This window comes from Erinaceus europaeus, chromosome 7, assembly GCF_950295315.1.
Source record: "Erinaceus europaeus chromosome 7, mEriEur2.1, whole genome shotgun sequence".
Lineage (NCBI taxonomy): Eukaryota > Metazoa > Chordata > Mammalia > Eulipotyphla > Erinaceidae > Erinaceus > Erinaceus europaeus.
Window position 1 is genome coordinate 100,518,823 of NC_080168.1, and position 25,801 is coordinate 100,544,623.

Genomic DNA, 25,801 nt, shown 5'->3' on the forward strand with positions numbered 1-25,801 from the left:
GCTTTTTTCTTATGAAACTTTTTTAAAAAATATTTTATTTTATTTATTTATTCCCTTTTGTTGCCCTTGTTGTTTTATTGTTGTAGTTATTATTGTTGTCGTCGTTGTTGGATAGGACAGAGAGAAACGGAGAGAGGAGGGGAAGACAGAGAGGGGAAGAGAAAGATAGACACCTGCAGACCTGCTTCACCGCCTGTGAAGCGACTCCCCTGCAGGTGGGGAGCCGGGGTTCGAACCGGGATCCTTATGCCGGTCCTTGTGCTTTGCGCCACCTGCGCTTAACCCGCTGCGCTACAGCCCGACTCCCATGAAACTTCTTTTGACCTTCTGAAAAATATAGTTTTTTTTTATGCACCCTACCCAGTGAGCTGTCTTCAGGAAAAAAATTTATGTATTGTTTCTTAGTATGGACAGGTACCAAAATATAAAACATTTGTTTGTATATGACTTATAGTAAAAGCGGTGACTCCTAAGACAGCTAATGAGAAGCACTGGAAAATCAATTTTAAATAATTCTGCTGATATAGTGCTTTGTTTTTCTATGTTTTTGGAGTTTTCAGCGACTAGAGAAATTTTTTTTTTGATAGCATGGCTTATTGTTACTATTTAGTTATTTATCTATAAAAAAGAGAACTAAAATGAAATGTAGTAATAACTAGAATGGAAGCATAAGGAAGTGGAATCTCAAAATTTATCTCCAATTTATTTAGATACCCTTTATTAAAAAATTACTATATGTTAAATACATACAGTAACTAAAGTTCCAGACAACAAAGTGGGATAAATTGTATCATCATCTCAACTTTACAGATGAGGAAACTGAGTCACAAAGGGACTAGGTAACTTGCACATGGTAATTATCTAGCTGAGTAGGGGCAGATCTAACCACTCTGGCGAACCTGTTTGACCCCAGACCCCAGCTCATAATCTTGTTCTTCTGCCTCTATGGTTGCTATTACTGAATTACTTTATTTTATTGTTTTTAGCAATATTTAGTTGTTTTGATTTTAAAAATCATTTTATTGGGGATTAATATTTTATTTTATTTATTTATTCTACCAGTTATCACTGGGGTTTGAGTGCTTACATGACAACTCCACCATTCCTAGTAGTCTTTTTTTTTCTTTCTCTTAAAAAATCAGATCGTTTTTCCTTAATAAGGTCAGCTTGTAGGGCGGGGGAGATAGCATACTGGTTATGCAAAAGGCTTTCATGCCTGAGGTTCCAAGGTCCTGGACTCAATCCTCCACTCTACCATAAACCAGAGCTGAGCAGTGTTTTGGCAAAAACAAACAAATAAAAACAAACAAACAAACATAAAAAACTAAAATATGGGATGATCTCACTCTCAGGCAGAAGCTGAAAAACAAGATCAGAAGAGCAAACATAAGTAGAACCTGAACTACTGGCGTATTGCACCAAAGTAAAAGACTGGGGTGCGGGGTGGGGGTGGTGGGGGAGAATACAGGTCCTTCAGAGGACCTAGTGGGGATTGTATTATATGGAAAACTGAGAAATGTTATGCATGTACAAACTATTGTATTTACTGTCAAATGTAAAACATTAATTCCCCAATAAAATTTAAAAAAAGAAAACAAACAAACAAACAAACAAAAACCCAGTCAGCCTCGAGCAGCAGATAGACAAAAGAAAGAGAATAATCACTATTAATTTATATTTTGCCACTACCACTCTGGAATGATATTTTTCAGATAAAGAGATGGCAAGTAATGATGATGGTGATAATGATGATGATGATATGGAAGGCACTTGGCAAAAATCAAGATTCCTTAGAGTTGTAATAAGATAGATAACTAGTATTTAGGTTTGTGGGCTAGGAGATAAAACTATTTTTACTTCATATTAGAAATTCTAAGAAGGTTACATGAATCTACACAGAACATGAAGCATCCCTCCTACATTACTTAGCACCCTCTTATCTTTATTTCTAATTGTGTGATTAACCTCCCTAACAGCCTCTAAATGCAATAGTAATTCCCAGCTCAACTCCCTTAGTGGAATGTGCTAGTTTATGAAAAGTATCTAGGCCAAAGTATGTCACATAGTCAGTGCTCAATTAAGGGCAGATTGTTATTACTAAGCACAGTGGGGGACAGAAATGATACTGTCTTTTCAAGTTGCTGAAAATCTGCTGAGGAGCCAAGACAAGTACACAAATAGCTGCAATGTTATGAAATAGAATAGTTTGATATGCAAGGTGTGGGAAGAAGTCCTATGGATGAGGTGCCCCATTTGCTGGTAGAATTAAGGAAAGCTTTAAAGAGAAGGTATTAGGAATCTCAGTAAGCCAATGTTCCCTCAAGTGGGCAGCACACCTGAATGGGAGATGGTTTCATGTGGTATCCTGCTGTGACATGAAAGAATATTGAATTCTTTGGCGAAACAATGATCCCTTTGCCAACCCATCAGATCACCTTAGGGAGACTGGTAGTGCTCATTTGTCTTTTTGTCGAAGAGAGCAGATCTTAGGCATTGGAATATGAAACATCTTAGAATTTCTGTTCTTTTATGCTATTTTTACAGTTCCTCACTATGGCAAGTGGTACTAGTTTTTCTATAAGTAGTGATACAAAGTTTTCTTTGTAAATATGCTTCTGTATGAAAAAAATTAGTTGGTATAGAGAAAAATCCTAAGCAAATACTATTATATATGTTTCATGCATAATAGTAAATGGTATGTGAATAGACTCTTGAGTTAGACTATGACAAAAGGATAGAAGTTTATAAGGGACAGTGAGAATATTCCTGATATATCAAGTAAAGGAGCATGAAATAAAGTATATTGGGATAGTAATAAATCATTCCAGTTGGGGGGATCAGGTTTCATAAGTGATGAGTAATAAAGCTAGAAGTACAACATTATATTAAAATTCCAGGGGTCAGTGGGTGGCACACCTGGTTGGGACAGACATCACCATTCAAAAATACCAGGACTCAAGCCCCCAGTCCTCACCTGCAGATGGGAGTTTTACAAGTGGTGAAACAGTGCTGTAGGTATCTCTCTCTCTCTCTCTTCCTACCTCCTCCTCCCCTTATCAGTTCCAAATAAGATAAATTAAAATTCCATTAGGGAGTTAGTAGGTAGCTCAGTGGTAGAACGTATACCTTGCATGTGTGAGGCACTGGATTCAATTTCTGGAAATATATAAAATGAAAATAAAATTCTATTAGAGTGGGTGGGGAGGAGAATACGGCCCAAAAAGGATGACAGAGGATCTGGGAGGGAGGGTGTATTGTTATCTGGAAAACTGGGAAATGTTATGCATGTACAAACTATTGTATTTACTGTGGAATGTAAAGCATTAATTCCCCAATAAAGAAATTTAAAAAAAAGAAAAGAAAAACAAGATCAGAAGAGAAAACAGAAGTAGAACCTGAACTGGAGTTGGTGTATTGCACCAAAGTAAAAGACTCTGGGGGGTGTGTGGGGAAGAATACAGGTCTAAAAAGGATGACAGAGGACCTAGTGGGTGTTGTATTGTTATATGGAAAACTGGGAAATGTTATGCATGTACAAACTATTATATTTATTGTCAAATGTAAAACATTAATTCCCCAATAAAGAAATTTTAAAAAATAAATTCTATTAGAAAAGAGGTTGGATATACCTATCATTTATCTTTGATATTCTTCAACTGTTGTATCTTATTTTTAATGTAGAATTTTTTCTGTGTGTATTTCCATAGATCTGAGGAGAAAATTAAGCACTTCAGTCAACTTAAATCTGAACTCTTTCTTAAAGACAATACTTTGGGGAAGATACTTTGTTTAATTGCGGAACTTAAAGTAGCAGCCCAGAAAAACTTCATACTGAAAAAGCTTTTCTGGAAAGTAGGTGTTTTTTTTTTTTTCCCCTCTGATCTTTAAAATGTGATTCAACTGTTTATCAAATCCAGAAAGCAGTAAATTATAAATAACTGTTTTATATTCTGATGCCATATTTTTAAAGTGTTGGACACTTAACTCGGTTATGCATTAGTACTTGAAATGTGATGTGATCTGTGTATATGTGTGTGTTGGGAGGGAGGGGAATGAGAGGAGAGTGGTGGCAAAAAGATGGATGCTCACATGGGCTGGGCTGGCAGAATTTAGGAATATAGAGTAGGAAATTTCTGGCATGTGAGATAGAGTCCAGACAGTGAGATATGAAGATAAACTTCAAGAAGCTTATAGTGCAGGTTCTATTATAATAAGAATACAACTAGTGGGGGGCAGGCAGTAGCACAGTGGGTTAAGGGCACATGTCCTGAAGTGCAAGGACTGGTGTAAGAATTCCCAGTTCAAGCCGTTGGCTCCCCACCTGTGGGGGGGTCACTTCACAAACAGTGAAGCAGGTCTGCAGGTGTCTTTCTCTCCCCCTCTCTGTCTTCACTTCTCCCCCAATTTCTCTCTGTCCTATCCAACAATGACAAGCGCAACAAAAGGGAACAAATAGCCACCAGGAGCAGTGGATTCATAGTGCAGGTACCAAATCCCAGAGATAACCCTGGAGGCAAAAAAAAAAAAAAAAATTAATGACCAAGGAGATTTATAATGGCTAGAGTACTGAACTTACATGCATGGGGTCCTATATTCAACTCCTAATATTGCTAGAGTGATTCTCTGGGTCTTGCTCATGTTAATAAATAAAAGTTAAAAATAGAAAGAATTACTTTTGCAGTCTGAGAGTGGCACAGTGGATAAAGTCTTGGACTTTCAAACATGAGGTCCTGAGTTCAGTCTCCACCATTGCATGTAGCATAGTGATGCTCTGTTTCTCTTTCTGTTCTTTATTTCATTAGTAAACAAATCTTTTTTTTTTTTTTTAAATGAATTACTTCTGAGGGGCTGGATGACAGCTCACTCAGTAGAGTGTGTTCCCATATGAGAGGCTTTAGGTTTGAGTCCTGCCAACACATGGGAGCACCATGGATGGCCGTGGCAAGCTCCATGGATGATGGAGTAATATTGTCTCTTTCCTCCTCTTTCTATAAAGCAAAGAAACTTTCAAATCTGGCCTAGAGAATGATACCATTCAACAATGTTATCGCTCTGGGTTTGTTCCTTGATGCTACATTAAAAAAGTTGTTGTTGAGTTGGGCAGTAGGGCAGCGGGCTAAGCATACGTGGAGTGAAGCACAAGGACCGGCGCCCGCAGCTCCCCACCTGTAGGGGAGTCGTTTCACAGGCGACTGAAGCAGGTCTGCAGGTGTCTATCTTTCTCTCCCTGTCTCTGTCTTTCCCTCCTCTCTCCATTTCTCTCTGTTTTATCCAACAATGATGACATCAATAAGACCAACAATGTCTACAACAAGAAAACAAGGGCAACAAAAGGGAATAAATATTTTTTAAAAAATTGTTTAAAATATTCACTGGAGTTTTATTGCTTTAAAATGACTTTTTCAGATATTTTAATTTTTTATTTATTTATTTTTCCCTTTTGTTGCCCTTGTTGTTTTATTGTTGTGCTATTCTTGTTGTTGTCATTGTTGGATAGGACGGAGAGAAATGGAGAGAAGAGGGGAAGACAGAGAAGAGGAGAGAAAGACAGACACCCAGACCTGCTTCACCGCCTGTGAAGCGACTCCCTTGCATGTGGGGAGCCGGGGCGCAAACTGGGATCCTTACACCAGTCCTTGCTCTTCATGCCACCTGCACTTAACCCGCTGTGCTACCGCCCGACTCCCCGACTTTTTCAGATATTGAGAGAGAAAGATAACACAGCACTGAAACTTCTTCAGTGAGATGGTGGACAAGCTTGAGCCCGGGCTGTGTGCATGGCAAAGCAGGTACACCATCCAGGTGAGCTATCTTGCTGCCCTCCCCCACCCTATTTACAAGTAGACTATTTGGTGTAGGATTTTTTTTTTTAAGTTGTTCCTGGGATGTCTAGGTAACCAAAATTCATTCAGCAAGTTTCAGATCTACTTTTGAAAGTTTACTTAGTTGCATTTTCAGTTTCAATTGGTGATGTGGAATAGCCCAAATGATTACTAAAGCAGAGATAATGAAGCTCAGGTGATGGAGATAAGCCTTCTTAAATCTGGCTAGTGGTCTCTTAAGTAGTGGCTACTACTATTTTTTTTTTTTTTTTGGATCAGAGCACTGCCTAGTTCCAGCTATTGATGGTGTGGGTGACTGAACCTGAAATCTCTTACATGCAAGTACTGTGTGCTATCTCACTGGCCCATAGTTGCCATCGTTTTATTGAGCAATTGTGAATTGCATAGCCTCCTAATCATACAAGAGAGTCCCAGCAACTTCTTAGAGTCTTTTTTTATTTCACTATTTAAAAAAAACTGTATTTATTTATTTCCTTTTCTTGCCCTTGTTGTTTTTTATTGTTGTAGTTATTATTGATGTCGTTGTTGTTGGATAGGACAGAGAAGGGGAGAGAAAGATTGACACCTGCAGACCTGCTTCACCACTTGTGAAGCAACTCCCCTACAGGTGGGTAGCCAGGGGCTCAAACCAGGATCCTTCTGCTGGTCCTTGCATTTTGTGCCACGTGCACTTAACCCGTTGTGCTACCACCCTACTCCCTTTATTTCACCTTTTTAAAATGTATTTATTTTCCCTTTTTGCTGCCCTTGCTTTTTTATTATTGTTGTAGTTATTATTGTTGTTATTGATGTCATCATTGTTAGACATAGGTCAGAGAGAAATGGAGAGAGGAGGGGAAGGCAGAGAGGGGGAGAGAAAGATAGACACCTGCAGACCTGCTTCACCGTCTGTGAAGCTACTCCCCTGCAGGTGGGGATCTGGGGGCTCGAACTGGGATCCTTACACCAGTCCTTGTGCTTTACATTGCTTAGATTCTAAATGCTTCATATGTAGGATGACAAATCAGCCTAATTTTCCCATAACAGGGTGACCAATGGTTTGAAGTCTATCTGTGATTGAGGAAGTTCCTAGGACATGCAATTTCCAGAGCAAATTGGAATGGTTGATCACCCTAACCAGAAAGCATATCAGCTATAGAGAGTAATATGCCAGATGTCTACAACATGAGATAAGTAGGGATGATGCAGTGCTCTATAATCTAACATATCATGCAGTATAAACTATGGAGATTCTCTAGAACATCAGAAGATTGTGAAGAACATAGGGGCAGGGGCCAGGTGGTGGTGTACCTGGTTGAGTACACATGTTACTTTGCATAAGGACCCCAGTTCAATCCTCCCCACCCCACCTGCAGGAGGAAAGCTTTGAGAGTGGTGAAGCAGGGCTGCAGGTGTCTCTCTTTCTTTTTAAGAGAGTCAACATATCAAAGATTCAGCCTATGTATTAAAAAGACTTAGTCTGTGATTTAAAAAGTTTGAGACATTCAAACAATTTCCCCCCTCATATTAATTAGTGATTTATATGACTACAAATTGATAGGAGTGTACGTAAACACCATTCCCACCACCAAAAGACTGTGTCCCATTCCATCCCCCCAACTTTGTCCCCCCACCCGTGAAGGTGGACATCCACCCTCACCCTCACCCCAGGGTTTTTACTTTAGTGCCCTACTCCAAGTAGAGAACATGTTTTAAAAATTTATATTTATAAAATGGAAATATTGACAAGATCACAGCATGAGAGGAGTACAATTCCATACAATTCCCACCACCAGAACTCCATATCCCATCCCCTCCCTTGATAGCTTTCCTATTCTTTGGAGTATGGGCCCAGGATCATTATGGAGTGCAGAAGATGGGAAGGTCTGGCTTCTGTAATTGCTTCCCCGCTAAACATGGGTATTGGCAGGTCGAGAGAGAACATTTTAAGCGTAGAATGAACCAATGAATAATTAGAAAATCATAACTGTAGCTGACACATACTTTTGATGTCCTAAGTACTGTGCAAGCTTTTCAAATACTATTTTATTTAATGCTAAAATCAATCCCAGGAGGTAATATAAAAACCCTGTTTTAGAAATGAAGAAACCAAGTAATGGAAAGTATAAATAGGGAGGCTGGATGGTGGTGCACATATTATAGAACACAAGGACCCAGATTTGAGCCCTTGCTCCCCACCTGCTTCAGGAGCAGTGAAGCACGTCTGCAGGTGTCTATCATTCTCTTCCTCTTTCTAGATCCCTGTCCTCTCTCAATTTCCCTCTGTCCGATCTTATAAAAATTAGAGGAAAAAAAGAAAAAGGAAAAATGGTCACCAGGAGCAGTGGATTCACAGTACTGGCACTGAGCTTCAGTGATAAACCTGCAGACAATAAAAAAATAATTAAAAAGTATAAATAACTTGTCAAATGTCATTATAGCCAATGACAGAACTGGGGTTTAAACTAAAGGATGTGGGAGTTGGACGGTAGTGCAGCGGGTTAAGCGCATGTGGCGCAAAGTGCAAGGACCGGTGTAAGGATCCCGGTTCAAGCCCCCGGCTCCCCACCTGCAGGGTAGTCGCTTCACAGGCAGTGAAGCAGGTCTGCAGGTGTCTATCTTTCTCTCCCCCTCTGTCTTCCCCTCCTCTCTTCATTTCTCTCTGTCCTATCCAATAGCAATAACAACAACAACGACAATAAACAACAAAGGCAGCAAAAGGGGATAAATAACTAAATATTAAAAAAAATAAATAATAAACTAAGGGATATGACTCCAGAATCAGTGTGTAAAATCACCACACTATGCTAATACATCAGGACTCTGGGCAAGCCTAAGCATTTCTGAGAGCCTAAGCATTTTATGCTGTCCTTCGTTCCTTGGCCCTTGGAGTCATCTCGTGCTATATCTTAATAAGGGTATATAAAACAAGGACTTTGTGAGAACTCTGGTGGTTATCTTTGGGAGAATGGAGGAGTTGGGAAACAGAACATTGGTGGTGTGTGTGTGATGTGGAACTGTATCCTGTAATCTTACAATCTTGTAAGCCATTATTAACCATACACACACAGTAATATCATCATAGTCATCATAGTAATAATAACAACAACACACATAGACCCATCTAAACAGAGTTTAAGCTGTACTTGTTATAGTTTCCCCATTAACCAAGTGGTGTGGTTTTGTAAATCATAGTTTGGGTCCAGGGATACTCAAGATTTTTGCCATATGAAGGGTAATAGCATTCTCAGACCCCCTAAACAAATAATATTGTCTTTCCTTAGAGAAAATAGTTGTTCGGATGAACAATATCTCTCACTGTATTCCTATTTTTTAAAAATATTTTATTTTGACCGGCGTAAGGATCCAGGTTCCAGCCCCTGGCTCCCCACCTGCAGGGGAGTCGCTTCATAGGCGGTGAAGCAGGTCTGCAGGTGTCTGTCTTTCTCTCCCCCCTCTGTCTTCCTCTCCTCTCTCCATTTCTCTCTGTTCTATCCAATAACAACCACATCAATAACAACAACAATAATAACTACAACAACAATAAAAAAAGACAACAAGGGCAAAAAAGGGAAAATAAATAAATAAATAAAATTAAAAAAAAATTTATTTTTTATTAATGAGAAAGATAGGAGGAGAGAAAGAACCATACATTACTCTGGTACATGTGATGCCAGGGATCGAACTCAGGACCTCCTGCTTGAGAGTCCAATGCTTTATCTACTGTGCCAACTCGTGGACCACTGTACTCCTATTTTTTTCCCTTTGAAAAGTAAAACCAAATATTACCTACTTGAAAAAAATGAAATTTTTACTATGGGTTAGCTGGAACACTGTAAGCAGCAGTCCCAGGGACTGAAACAAGAACAAGAAAGGAATGAAAAGCAACTGCATTATACTTCTCTCTCTCTTTTTAAAATGTTTTTATTACCTTTATTTATTTATTGGATAGAGACAGCCAGAAATTGAGAGGGGAGGGGGAGATAGGGAGAGAGACAGAGAGACACCTGCAGCCCTACTTCACCACTCTCAAAGCTTTCCCCCTGCAGGTGGGGACCAGGGACTTGAACCTGGGTCCTTGCACACTGTAATGTGTGCGCTCAACCAGGTGTGCCACCACCTGGCCCCATATTTCTCATTAGTACCAACTTGCCTGATTTCATGGGCCAGTGCTTATTTTCATGCTAGCTGAAAGATAACATGAATGAATGCAAAAATTGATTCCGCCACTCTCAACTCAAGAGTTTATTTAGGCAGAAACGACAATTTACATGTGCAGTGTGTTAACAGAATTACTGATATCATTCTATACTATCTTTATAGGCTATACAAGTGCTATACATTTGTGTTTTGCATTAGTGAACATTTTTAAATGAGAGCTTTCCTAGTCATTATTTCATTATGTGCTCACAAATGGTTAAATTCCCTTGGAAAAGCAGGAGTTGTAGTACCCACCATTTAAATGATCATCTTCTGGATGATCTTTATTGTTAATGCAAAGTCAAGAATAGAAGGCGTTTCCTAAAATCTCCCCATGGACTTACTGTAGTATTTGCTCAGTTCACCAGGGAGGGTAGTGAGTGGTCTCCTGGTTGTATGTTTGCACTCTGGGTACTGCTCCTATTAATGAGGGATATTTTAATTAGTTTCATACTAATCAAAGAACAAGTCATCTTTTTATATTTTTATTATGTAAGGATAGAGAATTTTACTGATGGGTAATTAATCACTTTCTTTTTTCCTGCTTGTTTTCACAGACCAGTGACCTCTTCTATTTTCTAGTGAACAAACTTCATGAGTATTTGCCAGAGTCGAGGGACAAGAATGCACGTCAAAATAAAAGCCAAAGGGCTGATGAGCTGGTGTAAGTACTGACTGGAAAATATATTAATAATTATTAGTAGTATTTTAACTTCAGCACTGCTCAGGTCTGGATTATGGTAGTGCAGAGGATTGAACTTGAGACTTTGGGGCCACAGACATGAGTCTCCTTGCATAACCATTATGCTATCTAGCCCTACCCCAGGTCTTCATTCTTGAGAGTCTACGTCTTTGCTTCATTTTGAGCTGTTCCAAATAGACAACTTTTAAAATGGCACTCATTTAGCTCTAAGTTTTTAAGAGGTGCTACACAAGAAGTAATAACACTATCTGTCCCCATGTGGAGAAAATAGGCATCTGGATAGTAGATGTCTTTCATTGTATTGTCTTTTTTAGCTTCAGCAATTTGAGCCAAATATTACCCACTTGAATTTCTATTTTAAAATAAGTTTTCAAAAAAGTAACATATGATTATTGTAATGGCTTTGGGAAATGTAAGTACATAAATAAAAACAATGTGAAAAATTAGTTTTAATCCTGATAGCCAACTGCTAATTTTCTTCAATGAATTTTTTTAATGCTTATGGTCCAACAATCACAGACCAAGATCTTATTCAATGTTGGTGATCTGGTATATAGAATTTCCTTACACACTTTATTTTCTAAATGGGTATATGAACACAATTCTATCATGTATTACTGAGTCTGTGAAATTCTGAATTTGTAACAAAGTCATTTTTTTTTCTCTATTTCTAGGGCATGCATTGAAATTATACAGACTCTTGGACTGATGTTCAGAGAAACAGAAACTGAGTCATCACGCCTGAAAACATTGGCAGCTAAGAAGTAAGGGCTTTTAAAAGACACTTTAGTTGCAACTCATTAACTACTCTATTGAGTGTCTTCCCAAACTCACAGTATATTTAACTCTTATCTTTTCATTTCCTTCTGTAGTGAACAGAATTACTGACACATACCGATTTCTGTAACTTGGTATTATTAAGGGCACCACAATTTTCTTAGAATAACTTTATCTTTTGCCATAGTCTTGGTGAACTTGACAAAAAATCCCATGCAGTACATTAAAAACCAAAAGTCTGTGCAAGAACTTTGCAGAGTACTGTTTTATCCACACTAAAGAAAAATTACATCACAAAGGCAGGAATTATAGTAGCTTCATTTAATATATTACTGTGTGACCTTGCACTAGATGACCTTGAAGAGTTTTAACATAGAAACTGCTACATAAAGTATGTGACCTAGAGAAGATAGAAATCTACATCTTTTTCGTATAACTATTCAATCTAGATAGTTAAGCTTTCTTTTTTTAAAAAAACTTTTTATTGAGGGGGTTAATGCATTACAGTCACTCACTGTCACATGTATATAGTTTCATTATGCATCTGGTCCCTCCACAGCTCTCTTCCATCCTACCTACTCCCCCTTCCCTGAGTTCCTTGCTTTGATTCAATACACTATGCCCAGTTTGTATTTCATTTTGTTTTCTTCCTCCTTGTTCCTAAGTAGTAGGTCCTACTTATTAGTGAGATCATTCAGTATTAATCGTTCTCTTTTTTGGCTTATCTCACTTAACATAATGTCTTCCATTTCACCCAAGAGACAATCAAGTTTTCTCGTGCAAGGTCAGCCAGAAACCTATGTCCCTCCCTTTTGTCGCTCTGCCATCATGTAGTTGAAGCTAGCTGACCTTCCCTTCCTTTGAACTCTGTGAGAATCAGGAAGAGAAGCAGAGGAAAAGCAAATGCTCTTTTAAAGCAAGGTATACAAGACATCTGAGAACTTTTATCATATAGCTATTCCTAGCTGCAAAAACGGAAAAGGGGCCAGCAGTAGATAGCTCAGCTCTGGTTTATGGTGGTGTGGGGGATTGAACCTGGGATTTCAGAGCATCAGACATGAGTCTCTATGCATAACCATTATGCTATCTACCCCCACCCTGTTAAAACTATTTACCTGGGATACTTACAAATAAAATTTTAATTATGATATCCACAACATTTTCTTAAGCAATTTTCTGTACATCAGATACTACTGGCATACTATACTTTATCATTGTGGCGATGGTGGTGGGACATAAAGGGCCATAGAGTAAACATTACAGTAGAACCATTAGTTAAAAAAAAATTACAGGTCATGTAAGTCTCTTTTGTAACTACTCAAATTATCATAAAAGGAGCCACAGACAATATACAAATGAATGTGCAGAGCTGTGCTTAATTTAAAAATAAGATTGACTGAACCACTTGATTTTCAGGCCATTGCTATTGACTTGTTTTACAACAAACAGGGAAATTATAGAGCTGTTTTCCACATATGGAACTTCTTCCTGCAGTTGGTAGGTAGTACTGCCATTTCCCCAATCTCCAAAACAGAGAATCATGATGATTTGTTTTCTCCTATGATGAATTTATTACTACATCATCTTACTTCTGTCCACAATTCCACAATTTGGTACCTACCAGTATTTCTTTATCCAAGTTGAAAAAGAAGCACTTTGTAGTATCCCATCCCCACCCCTGATAGCTTTCCTATTCTTTAACCCTCTGGGAGTATGGACCCAAGGTCCTTGTGGGATGCAGAAGGTGGAAGGTCTGGCTTCTGTAATTGCTTCCCCGCTAAACATGGGTGTTGACAGGTGATCCATACTCCCAGCCCATCTTTCTCTTTCCCTATTGGAGAAGGGCTCTGGGGAAGCAGAGTTCCAGGACACATTGGTGAGTTTCTCTGTCCAGGGAAGTCTGGTCAGCATCATGCTAGCATCTGGAACCTGGTGGTTGAAAAGAGAGTTAACATACAAAGCCAAACAAGTTGTTGAGCAATCATGGACCTAAAGGCTAGAATAGTGCAGATGAAGAATTGGGGGGGTCTCTGTTTTGTAGATAGCTAGTAGACATATTTTAGTCATATTCCAAAGGGTCTGTGGCTATACTTGTTTTTTTTTGTTTGTTTGTTTTTTGTTTTTTACCTGAGCCTGAAATCTGATATGCAGGTAGATCCTAATTATTGTCTGGGGAGACGATGTCATGGCTGGAAAAAGGACCAGAAAGCTGGATTAGGGAAGAGAGTAGCTCCCAAATATGAGAAAGATGTATAAATATTGTTGATTGTAAACCCCATTGATTTGATGTGATCTGGGCCCATATTCACCTTAGGAGCCTATGTGACCTCTACATCCCTCTAGATCTGAGCTCACATTCTGTGGTCATAAGTAGGAACTTTCCAAGCTGCCCTAATATCAGGACCCATCTTCCTTAGGTGTAGCATAGAGCATATTGTCCAGCCTCCCTTTGGAGAATGGAACGTTTTCTACCATTGTTGATCCAAGTTGAGGGCAAGGTCCTATGGGGGCCCACAAAGGAGTCTATTATGTTGTTCCTGATAGAGATGACAGGTAAATATGGAGAGAGGGGTTTATTCGAGGTGTAGGCCTATCATGTATGTTTGTGAATCTCAGGACTCCCTGATTAGGGTCCCAGCTGATGGGGTGGGCTGATAGTGACTAAAGTCATAATTAAAGTATGCCAGTCTGTTGCCCTTATTCAGCTTTTGCAGTCCTTGCTTTGATGAGGTTAGCTTTGGAGTGAATGAGAGAACTGTAACAGGAAGTAGGTGAGGAGGGTATCTAAGTCTAAGTGGACACTATTTCATTAGGAACTTGATACTGACTCACTACAGACTATTGTGTATTTTTGCTTTCAGGTATATATTTTGCCCTAATTTATGGATACATGTGAACATATGCTCCATTTTATGGGACTTGGTCTATATCTAGGTTTTGGGACTTTGTTAGGAAGTGAACTTCCTGGAATGGAATTAGAGAATACTATGAAAGGAAAGGTCTCACCCGAGTAACGAGGGTGAAGGGTTGACATTCCATGCTTGACGTCTCTGGACACAGTCTGAAGTGAAGCATGCTGAGTGGTACTCTTTGCATTGATTAGGTTGGGATAGGTGGATGCAATATCATCTGGTATGAATTGAGAGAAGCCTGCAGGAAAGTGAGCCCCACCCTAGAGGTTCCAGGACTGGGGGAAATATAGGCTTTATAGAGGAAGAGGGAGTTCCCTGCTGTCTTAGGGTTTAAGAAGACAATAGATATTTATTGCTATAATCACATTATTGGGCAATTGGGTTAACTTTAACATATCCCTTCGTTAGGATTTGCTGTATCATACACGACATCACCATAATTTATGTCCTTTGATGTTATTTGTATATAGTTGTGCCACCGGTTGCTTCTGTTCTCCCTGGTCTAAGCTTTTAAGAGAGGCAACATATCAAAGACTCAGCCTATGTATTAAAAAGACTCAATCTGTGATTTTAAAAGTTTGAGACATTCAATCAATTTTTCCCCTCTCATATTAATTAAATAGTGATTTATCTGACTACAAATTGATAGGAGTGTATATAAACACTATTTCCACTACCAAAAGACTGTGTCTCATCCCACCCCTCCCCCCCCCCCCCCAGTGAAGCTAAACATCCACCCTTACCCTCAACCCAGGGTTTTTACTTTGGTGCCCTACTCCAAATTCAGTCAAATCCTGCTTTGAGTTTCCCTTTCTGCTCTTCTTTCTCAACTTCTGTTTATGAGTGGGAATCATCCCATGCTTATCTTTATCTTTCTGACTTAGCTTACTTAACATAATTCCTTCTAGATTCATCCAAGATGGGTCAGAGAAGGTGGGTTCATTGTTCTTAATAGCTGCATAGTATTCCATTCTGTATATATACCACAACTTTCTCAGCCACTCAACTGTTGTTGGGCACCTGGGTTGCTTCCAGGTTTTAGCTATTATGAATTGTGCTGCTATGAACATAGGTGTACACATTTCTTTTTGGTTGGGTGTTATGGAGTCCCTGGGGTATATCTCTAGGAGAGGGATTACTGAGTCATATGGAAGGTCCATGTCTAGCCTTGTGAGAGGTCTCCAGACTGCTCTCCACAGAGGCTGAACCAGTTTACATTACCACCAGCAATGCAGAAGGGTAAATCTGTCCCCATAGCCTCTCCAGCATTTGTTGCTGCTGTCCTTTTTGATGTATGCCATTCTCACAGGGGTGAGGTGATATCTCAATGTTGTCTTTATTTGCATTTCTCTGACAGTGAGAGACCTGGAGCAATTTTTCATGTTTTTGTTAGCCTTTTGGATCTCTTTTGTAGTGAATATTCTATTCATATCCTCTGCCCATTTTTAGATGGGGTCATTTGCTTTTTTATTGCTAAGTTTGCTGAGCTCTTTGTATATTTTGGTTATTAGTCTCTTGTCTGATGTATGGCATATGAAGATCTCCCATTCTGTGAGGGGTCTCTTTGTGTGATAGTTTCTTTGGCTGTGCAGAAGTTTTTCAATTTGATGTAGTCCCATTGGTTTGTTTCTGCTTTAGTTTTCCTTGCAATTGGGTTTGTTTCATCAAAGTTCTCCTTGAGGTTTAGGTGGGGAAGTGTTTCACCAATGTTTTCCTCTAAGTATTTGATAGTTTCTGGTCTAATATCCAGGTCCTTGATCCATTTGGAGTTGATTTTTGTTCCGGTGAGATAAGGTGGTTCAGTTTCATTCTTCTCGATGTTTCAACCCAGTTTTCCCAGCACCATTTATTGAAGAGAGCCTCCTTCCTCCATTTAATACTTTGAGCCCCCTTGTCAAAGATTAAATGTCCATTGGTGTGGGGGTTTAGTTCTGGGCTTTCAATTATGTTCCACTTGTCTGTATGCCTATTTTTGTCCCAGTACCAGGCTGTTTTGATGATGATGGTTTTATAATATAGTTTGAGGTCTGGGAGTGTGATGCCTCCATTTCTGTTTCTTTTCCTCAAGATTGTTTTGGCAATTCTAGGTGTTTTCTGGTTCCAGATAAATACTTGTAGTTTTTGTTCTATTCTCTTAAAGAAGCTTGGTGGAACTTTGATGGGTATCACGTTAAATCTGTATATGGCTCTGGGGAGAATATTCATTTTGATGATATTAATTCTTCCAATCCATGAGCATGGGATGTCTTTCCATTTCTTGTATCATTTTCTGTTTCCTTGAATAGTGACTCATAGTTTTCAGTATACAAGTCTTTCACTCCTAGGTATTTTATTGATTTTGCTGCAACAGTGAATGGGATTTCTGGATGTCTCCTTCTTCTTCTTCTTCTTCTTCTTCTTCTTCTTCTTCTTCTTCTTCTTCTTCTTCTTCTTCTTCTTCTTCTTCCTCTTCCTCTTCCTCTTCCTCTTCCTCTTCCTCTTCTTCTTCTTCAGATTTAGTGTTTGCATAAAGAAATGCCACTAATTTTTATACATTGATTTTGTAGCCTGACACCTTCCTATATTGCCTAATAACTCCCAGTAGTTTTCTGTTGGATTCTTTAGGTTTTTCTATGTATACCATCATGTCATCTGCAAATAGTGAGAGCTTGACTTCTTCCCTTCCAATCTGTATTCCTTTGTTTCTTTCTCTTGCCTGATTGCTATAGCAACAACTTCCAATAGTATGTTGAAGAGTAATGGTGATAATGGACAGCCCTGTCTAGTCCCCAGTCTGAGGGGGAATGCTTTCAGCTTCTGTCCATTGAGTATGATGTTGGTTGTAGGTTGCTATATATAGACTCTACTATCTCGACGAATTTCCCATCTATTCCCATTTTTTGAGTGTTTTGAGTATGAATGGGTATTGGATTTTTGTCAAAGGCTTTCTCTGCATCTATTGAGATAATCATGTGGTTTTTGGTTTTGCTTTTATTGATGTGGTGAATGACATTGACTTACGTATGTTGAATCAACCTTGCATTCCTGGGATGAATCCCACATGGTCGTGATGAACAATCTTTTTGATATACTGCTTTATCCGGTTGGCCAGGATCTTGTTTAATATTTTGGCATCTATGTTCATCAGAGATATTGTCCTGTAGTTTTACTTTTTTGTTGTGTCCTATCTGCTTTTGGTGTCAGGGTGATGTTGGCTTCGTAGAAGGTGGAATGGAGTGTTCCTATTTCTTCGATCTTGTGGAAAAGCTTTAGAAGTATAGGTATTAACTGTTTCCTGAAGGTTTTGTAGAATTTGTTTGTGAAGTCATCTGGTCCGGGACTTTTGTTGTTGGGAAGCCCTTGTTCTTTTCATTGTTGGGAAGTTGGGAGCTGGAACCAGGACCCTTACTCCAGTCTCTACACTTTGTGCCATGTGTGCTTAACCTGCTGTGCTACCACCCGACCTCCAGGTTAAGCTATTTTTAAGGGATTTTCTGCTTAGACAACCCACCTAGATTGATGTCCTTTTGATTAACTTTAAGGTCAACTAATAGGGAATTTTATCACAATTAAAAAGTCTCTTCACCTTCTGCATCTACTACAACAGAATCACAAAAGGATATAATCTAGTAACAGTCACAGGTCCTGTCTAAACTTAAGGAAAATGGTCTTCCTAGTATGTTTATACCAGGGGGTGGGACTTTTTGAAGCCTCATAGGATTCTGTTGCCCCAGCAATATAAATTGATTCATAAGCCTCTGTTTTCTCTTCAAAGTTTTTAAGAGCTACTACAATACATTGGGAATAATGCTAACCTAAATAATGAAGATATCAAACTGTCTTTCACCATTTTCAATGCAGTAAAGCCAACCTCATATTGTCTTTATTTTAGAGCTAAATTGTCATTTATATTAATTTTTTTCCTATCATTGACCCAGTGGGTTTTATTTTATTTTTTAACTTTTATTTAATTATTTATTGGATAGAGACAGAGAAAGGAGGAGAGAGAGTGTGTGTGTGTGAGAAAGAGACACTTGCAGCACTGCTTTACTGCTTATGAAGCTTTTTCTCTGCATGTGGGGACTGGTTTAACCCCAGGTCCTTGTGTATTTTAACATGTTTGTTCAGCTGGGTGCACCACTGTCTAACCCTGATGCCCAGTGGATTTTAAATAGAGTTGTCATAGGGTAGATTTCAAATTTAATTCCATTAGAGAAAATAAAGCAAATTTCAACATATATATGTTGGTTCAATCACATCATTGTTCTGGCTTCTTTCTTTATCTCTTACATAATGTTTTAATCTCATGAAATAAAATTTCATTTTAAAAAGGAAATATCACTATAATTGAAACCAGTCAAGTCTCCTATGTTTTCCAAGTTATATGGATTTTTAGATCTATATATTTGCTGAGCCAGAGTCCAAAAATTATATTTTCATTTCATTAAAATGTATTTTTGCTAGGCATATGTCTACATGTTCTGGGATCCAAAAATTTAGTCAAGATGGTCTCATACATTTAAGTAAATTATTATTTGGTGTCTGCACACTTAGCCTCACTGTTCTTTTCAAAACTTTACTTATCAATTGCTTTTTCTGTTTGTTTTTCCCAGGGGAACACTATATAATCTCTTGGTAATTTTAATTAGCAAGCCTCAGATTCCAAAGTCTGGTCCTGTGTTTGATACCCAGTTGGTGACTGATTCAGCTGTAGTTGAGATGTCTTTTGATGCTAAGGTGAGATCAGAATTTCTGGAACAGATCAAATATGAGGTATAGACTCTAATTTGGACTATGCTCTTCCAACTTGGATTATGGCACTATAGACTATAGAAATAAAATTTAAGTGGTCCGGGAGATGGCACAGTGGATAAAGCACTGGACTCTCAGGTAGGAGGTCTGGAGTTCAGTCCGTGGCAGCACATGTACCAGAGTGATGTCTGGTTCTTTCTCTCTCTCCTCCTATTTTTCTCATTAATAAATAAATAAATCGGGCGTTGGGCAGTAGTACAGCGGGTTAAGAGCACATGGCACAGAGCACAAGAACCGGTGGAAGGAGCTGGGTTCCAGCCCCCAGCTCCCACCTGCAGGGGGGTGGCTTCACAAGTGGTGAAGCAGGTCTGCAGGTGTCTATCTTTCTCTCCCCACTCTGTCTTCCCCTCCTCTCTTGATTTCTCTCTGTCCTAACAAAAAACAACAACAACAGCTATAACAACAATAACAGCCACAACAAGGGCAATCTTCTTCTAGCGTTTGCCCTTCTTCCGTAGCCAGTCAACAGCGTCAGGTTGAGCCTGATGTAAAGTTTCGAGACCTCCTTTGAATCTGGAGAGGTGGCAGTCGCTGACTATGTGGGTCATAGTCTGTCTGTAGCCGCAGGGGCAGTTCGTGTCGTCTCTGGCTCCCCAGTGATAAAATGGGGAAGTAGCCTCCGGGAGCAGTGGATTCATAGTGCTGGCACCAGGCCCACGTGATAACCCTGGAGGCAAAAAAAAAAAAAAAAAAACTTAAAAAAAGAAATAAAATTAAATGTTTTTTCATTAACCTGAAAACTTATTCTATCAATATTTAAAAAATAATTTTCTTTTATTGATTGGATGTCAACAGAGAGAAATCAAGCAGGGAGGGGAGATAAAGAAGGAGAAAGACAGTCACTTGCAGCATTGCTCCACTGCTTGTGAAGCCTCTCCCCCAAGGGTGGGGACCGGGGGCCCAAACCAGAGTCCTTGTGCATTCTAATATGTATGCTCTACTGGGTTTGTCACCACCCACTCCTTATTCAATCAATATTCATATATCTATTTATATGTTTTAAATTATTAACATTTGGAAAAATAATTAGCATTCTATAGGAATTAGACAAATATAGTTATCCGTTCCTATTAAAATATTTTTATATGTGTAATTTTAAAGTAGTAGTCGTCCAATGGTTAAAAATAAAAGGATTGTTTTAGAGATTAACTCTCTTGCTTTAGTTTACATTTCTTTACTTGTCAAAATAGTGCAAATTCAGCAAGAATTTCTTATTTTTATAAGGTTATACTAAAACATTAAAAATATCAAGCTTCCTACAAAATACTTTTTTTGGAGAATGAGTCAGTTTATTATTAGTTTATTTTGAGTAGGATAACAATTTTTTAAGTATGGGTGGGATGAAATCTTATAGTTCTTCAACATACAATTAAAGTTATGTTGCAGAAGACACTTAAAAATTACTTAGAGAGTTGGGCGGCAGCAAAGCGCAACGACCAGTGTAAGGATCCTGGCTCCAACCCCAGCACCCCACCTGCAGGGGAGTCGCTTCACAAGTGGTGAAGCATGTCTGCAGGTGTCTGTCTTTCTCTCACCCTTTCTGTCTTCCCCTCCTCTCTCCATTTCTCTCTGTCCTATCCAACAACAATGACATCAATAACAATAATAATAACTACAACAATAAAACAAGGGCAACAAAAGGGAATAAATAAATAAATAATTTTAAAAATCTGTTTTAAAAAAAGTTATTTACTCACTGATGAAAGCAAGACTCAGATAGGCAGAACTATTAAGAAGCAATGCATTCCAGGTGAGAGATGATATGAGTCAGAAGGAAGGCTTCCTTGATCCACATAAGACTTGATTTCTTTCCTTTTTTCTTCCCTCCCGTCCTCCTCCTCCTCCTTTATTGCCTTAAAACAGTTTATTGGATTCATGTGGATAAAGACATGTACATGTTTACAGTCTAGTATTCAAATGCCACACCCATTTCAAATCAGTTTTTTTAATTTAATAATCAGTTTTGTTTATTTGATCAAGAGATTAGTGTGTGTCCCCCACTATACTGTATGTTTTATGAAGGCAGAGATCCTGTATTTGCTGTATCTCTGTCAGATATCTAGCAGTGTCTGATGCACATTTGTCAAATGGATAAAAGAAGAGGGGTGGTAACTGTAAAGAGCATAGATACATACATTTTTAGGAAATTTATTTGATAGGTTTATGTGAAAATATAGTGTGAACATTATATGTTTTTTTTAGATTTTGACCTGGATGTCAGATAAGAATTAATGCAAGACTAATAGCCTCAAAAAGGGAAGATGACAATTTTAGTTTTGGATTAGTTGGTTTGACTTCCTATGGTATTTCCATACGAAAAGAACTAGTGATTAGAACAGCTGTCAAATTTATTGAACCCACTGATCTGTTACACCTGGGTTATTAGTATGATCATGAACAGATCATCTAAATTTAGATTACAAGGTCCAACAGAGTGAGGCTTCAAACAAGAGCTCTTTCCTGTAGTGACTACTGTCAGGGAAACTGTGTTGATTTGCAGCATACCCACAGAAACAGTTCTGTTGGGCTCAGCAAAAAGTTCACTGCTAGAGTGCACATTTTGCAATTCCTGACAACCCAGGCTTGAACCCCCCAGCAATTCATAAATCACCATGCATGGCACCAGGGGACTTCATGAGTAGTGGAGCAGTACTATAGTCTCATTTTCTCTCTCCTCTCTCCTCTGTCTTTATCTGAACTTAAAAAGGAAAAAAGACCCCCTGGGAGTGGTAGATTCATGCAGGCCAAAACCCTATTCCTCCTATAACAACAACAAAACAGTTTCCATACACTAAGTGGCCTGTGGTCTATAAGACCATCTCACCAATTATATGGGCTTTCTGAGAGCAAAAATTTTTCTCTCAGTCTATATTTACCTGTATCACAGAAGTTGTTACAGCTCAGGTAGAATGTTAGCCTAAACATCACAGAGACTCTGCTACTTCATTTCTGGTGAGCATATTTCTACATCCTTGAAAAGAAGTAAGGTTGTTTATCTGATTGATTTTATAGTGTGCATTGTTTTTTAAAATATTTATTTATTTATTCCCTTTTGTTGCCCTTGTTGTTTTATTATTGTAGTTATTATTGATGTTGTTGTTGTTGGATAGGACAGAGAGAAATGGAGAGAGGAGGGGAAGACACCTGCAGACCTGCTTCACCACTTGTGAAGTGACTCCCCTGCAGGTGGGGAGCCAGGGGTTCAAACCAGGATCTTTCAGCTGGTCCTTGCGCTTTGCACCACCTGCACTTAATCTGCTGCACTACCAGCCAACTCCCCTGTGTCATTGTTTGTTAGTGAGCCATTGTATCTTCTTTACCTGATCCACTTTCTTAGCCAATATTAAATGTGTAGTTTTTTAAAAAAATTAGAGCCAAGTAGAATGGGAAAGTTGACAACACATTATCCTTTCAGAAAATCAAAAAATAATTTTTAAGTATTGAAAGAGAGCCAAGTGTAATGACTATTTGGGACTCTATGATACTGCACTGATTATTATTATTTTTTAACTATTAATTAGTATTTATTTGTACTTTTGTTTTCTTTTTTAAATTTCTTTATTGGGGAATTAATGTTTTACATTTGACAGTAAATACAATAGTTTGTACATGCATAACATTTCCCAGTTTTCCATATAACAATACAACCTGCACTGATTATTATTATTTAAAATTTTAGTTACAGAAGCTTATCCTGGAATATACAGATACAGCTACAGCACTTTTATATGAGCTACTTCTTGTCTTTCAGCAGGTATACTATATAGTTTATTATACATAGTATTTTGTTATATGCATGTCTTATATGACTATTTATATTATATGATTAGTAATAGACCTTTAAAATGCTTTTATTGGGGGTCAGACAGTAGCGCAGTGGGTTAAGCGTACGTGGCGCAAAGTGCTGGGACTGGCAGAAGGATCCTGGTTCGAGCCCTTGGCCCCCCACGTGCAGGGGAGTCGCTTCACAGGCAGTGAAGCAGGTCTGCAGGTGTCTTTCTCTCCCGCTCTCTGTCTTTCCCTCCTCTCTCCATTTCTCTCTGTCCTATCCAAAAACAACGACATCAATAGCGATGATAATAACCACAGCAATGGTAAAACAACCAGGGTAACAAAAAGGAAAAAATGCCCCCTAGGAGCAGTGGATTCGTGGTGCAGGCACCGAGCCCTGGCAATTACCCTGGAGGCAATAAATAAATTAATTAATTATAAAATGCTTTTATTGAGATGGTCTCCAAAACTGGTTGACTTAAAAATACCACTTTTGTGTCTGGGAATGTGGTTTAGTGCGTAGAGTACAAACTGTGTGTGTGTGTGTGTGTGTGTGTGGTGTATTCCCAGGTTAAAAACCCAGCACTGCAAATGACAGAGGTGTTCTGGTCTCTATGTCACCATCTTATAATATATATATTTGATCTTAAGTATTCATCTAGCTGATTTTCCTTAATATTTCATGTTGATTTTAAAGATTTGATTAATCAGGATACAATTTATTTGGAAATGAATATCCTTTTAGATACAACTAGAACTTCATGAATATAATTTATTTCCTTGAGTCCTTCAGGGAAATCTTGGATTGGGATCGAAATTTGCAATTAGCTGGATGATGTCCTTTCTACAGAGTTGCCCTCCCATAGTAAGTATCTAGAAGTAAAAAACAGCTACCATTCAAAGCTCATTAGATTGCTCTTGTGCTTAGTAAATCACAGTTTTCTCTAAAGTAGCCAAGTTTATAAAAAAGAAAATGTACATTTGATGGCTTACAGATTTATAATTTTTACTATTTAATTTAAATAAAATGCATTTATATTGGGAGGACCTAAATGTTTAAAGTGCTTAAATCTTAAGTGTTATTTCTGGTATTGAGAGAGTCAACACTGTGTATAGGATTCAGTGGTATAGTGTCTCATATCACCAAGGTATATACCTTAAATATTTATACTGTGTCTACCACCAAATGTCTGATTACCATCCACCACCAGCCAATTAATCCCTTTACCTGTTCAACCACTGTCTTTATTCTCTAGTAATTACCCTTTTGTTGTCAGAATCCAAGGACTTGCTTCTGTTTTGTTCATTGCTGTTTTTTTATATTCCACAAATAAGTTAAGTCACATGGTATTTGTTTTTCCCCTTAAATGTGATCTAAATGTCATGAAAATCCCTGCTGTATATTAGAAAACTGAGTATTAAATGCTTGCTGTTTAATTAAGTGGGAAAGAATGAACACTTAAGTAAGTATGAATTGTGGACAATAAATATAACATTTGGAATCATCTGGACACTTTTCATCTAGAAGCTCTCACTCTAGCCCATAATGTTACCATCTCTCACCTTGACACTAAACACAAATCTACTTAATTTGTTCTCATTCTTCTACTAGTCAGAATGATCTACTCAAAATAAAAGTTGGACTGTGTCTTTGCTTTAAATCTCTTATTAACTGTCCCCCTTGAATAAAGACCAAACTCCATGATATAACCCGCAAGGCCCTGCATATTGGCTTCATTTGGTCCCATGCTTTGCCATCAATGATGATCTTACTGACTCACCCTTACAATCCTCAATGCCATCATTTCATTCAGAACCATTATCATTTCTTCTGTCCGAAACGTTTTTCCTTTATTTTTCTACCTGGGTAGCTCCTATTATCCTTGAGGCATCCATGCCTTTTCCTGGGCAGAGGTATGGTTCCCCATCCTCTGACTGGATAGATTCCCCCACAGGAGACACACAGTCACAGCATGATTTCCTTTTCCTTTCCTTCCTAGGATTTGCACTGTTGCAATTTACACTTGTCTGTGACCCCATCTGGCTTTTTCCTGTGCTAGCCCCATTAGTATTCATGCCCTCTCTCTCCAGCCAGGCACATGGTGGGACTGCACTGCAGTCCTCTCCTGCTCTTGTGTTGTCAGTAGAATGTAAGTAGGAGTTGTCTGTGTCATTTCTTCCCAGTGGTTTATGTGCCAGAGCACGCTTCCCTGAAGTCTCTCTTCCTTTGAGCAGAACGACAGACGGGCAACATCCCAATGTATGCCTCTGAGTGTTTACACTGAACAGAGGCACCTACTGACTCATAGAGACATACAGAGTGAGCCAGTAGTAAACACTTGTTTGAAGCAAAACACTGATATTTTGTTGTGTGGTTCCATCACAGCATTACCTAGTCTACCCAGGACAGACACAATGTCTGTCTTCATTCAAAAGAATGAACTTCAAAACAAGTGCTATGAGGGTTAAAACTATGTCTGTTGTGCTAAGTACATTATAGTTAGTAAAATAACTGCTGAATTCTAAAAGACATTATCTCTTAATATCTCCTCATCTCCCAAACTTAAGTTTCCTAATATTGGTTCTTTTTTTTTTTTTTTTTTTTTCCCAACCAGGGTTATTGCTGGTAGTCATTTTACTTTTATAGAGATGAGTGAAAAGTAAAGAGAGAGACAGAGAGGAGAGACACTTGAAGCACTGTTCACCATTCGTGAAACTCCCCCCATAGGTGGGGACAAGAGGCTTGAACCCAGGTCCTTATGCAGGATAATGTGTGTGCTCTACTTGATGAGCCGCTACCTAGCCCCTCAATATTCATTCTTATA

General features: G+C 38.6%; 1 protein-coding gene across 1 annotated transcript in view; it reads left to right on the top strand.

The window, feature by feature from the left end:
- Positions 1 to 25,801, top strand: part of C7H12orf56 (chromosome 7 C12orf56 homolog) — an 80,652-nt gene that overhangs the window by 52,762 nt on the left and 2,089 nt on the right. Inside the window, exons 7-12 of the mRNA XM_007516885.3 lie at positions 3,708 to 3,852; positions 10,580 to 10,686; positions 11,400 to 11,489; positions 19,007 to 19,130; positions 22,885 to 22,959; positions 23,770 to 23,841. Of these exons, the coding sequence (XP_007516947.2) occupies positions 3,708 to 3,852; positions 10,580 to 10,686; positions 11,400 to 11,489; positions 19,007 to 19,130; positions 22,885 to 22,959; positions 23,770 to 23,841 (613 nt within the window). The remainder of the gene's footprint in view (positions 1 to 3,707; positions 3,853 to 10,579; positions 10,687 to 11,399; positions 11,490 to 19,006; positions 19,131 to 22,884; positions 22,960 to 23,769; positions 23,842 to 25,801) is intronic.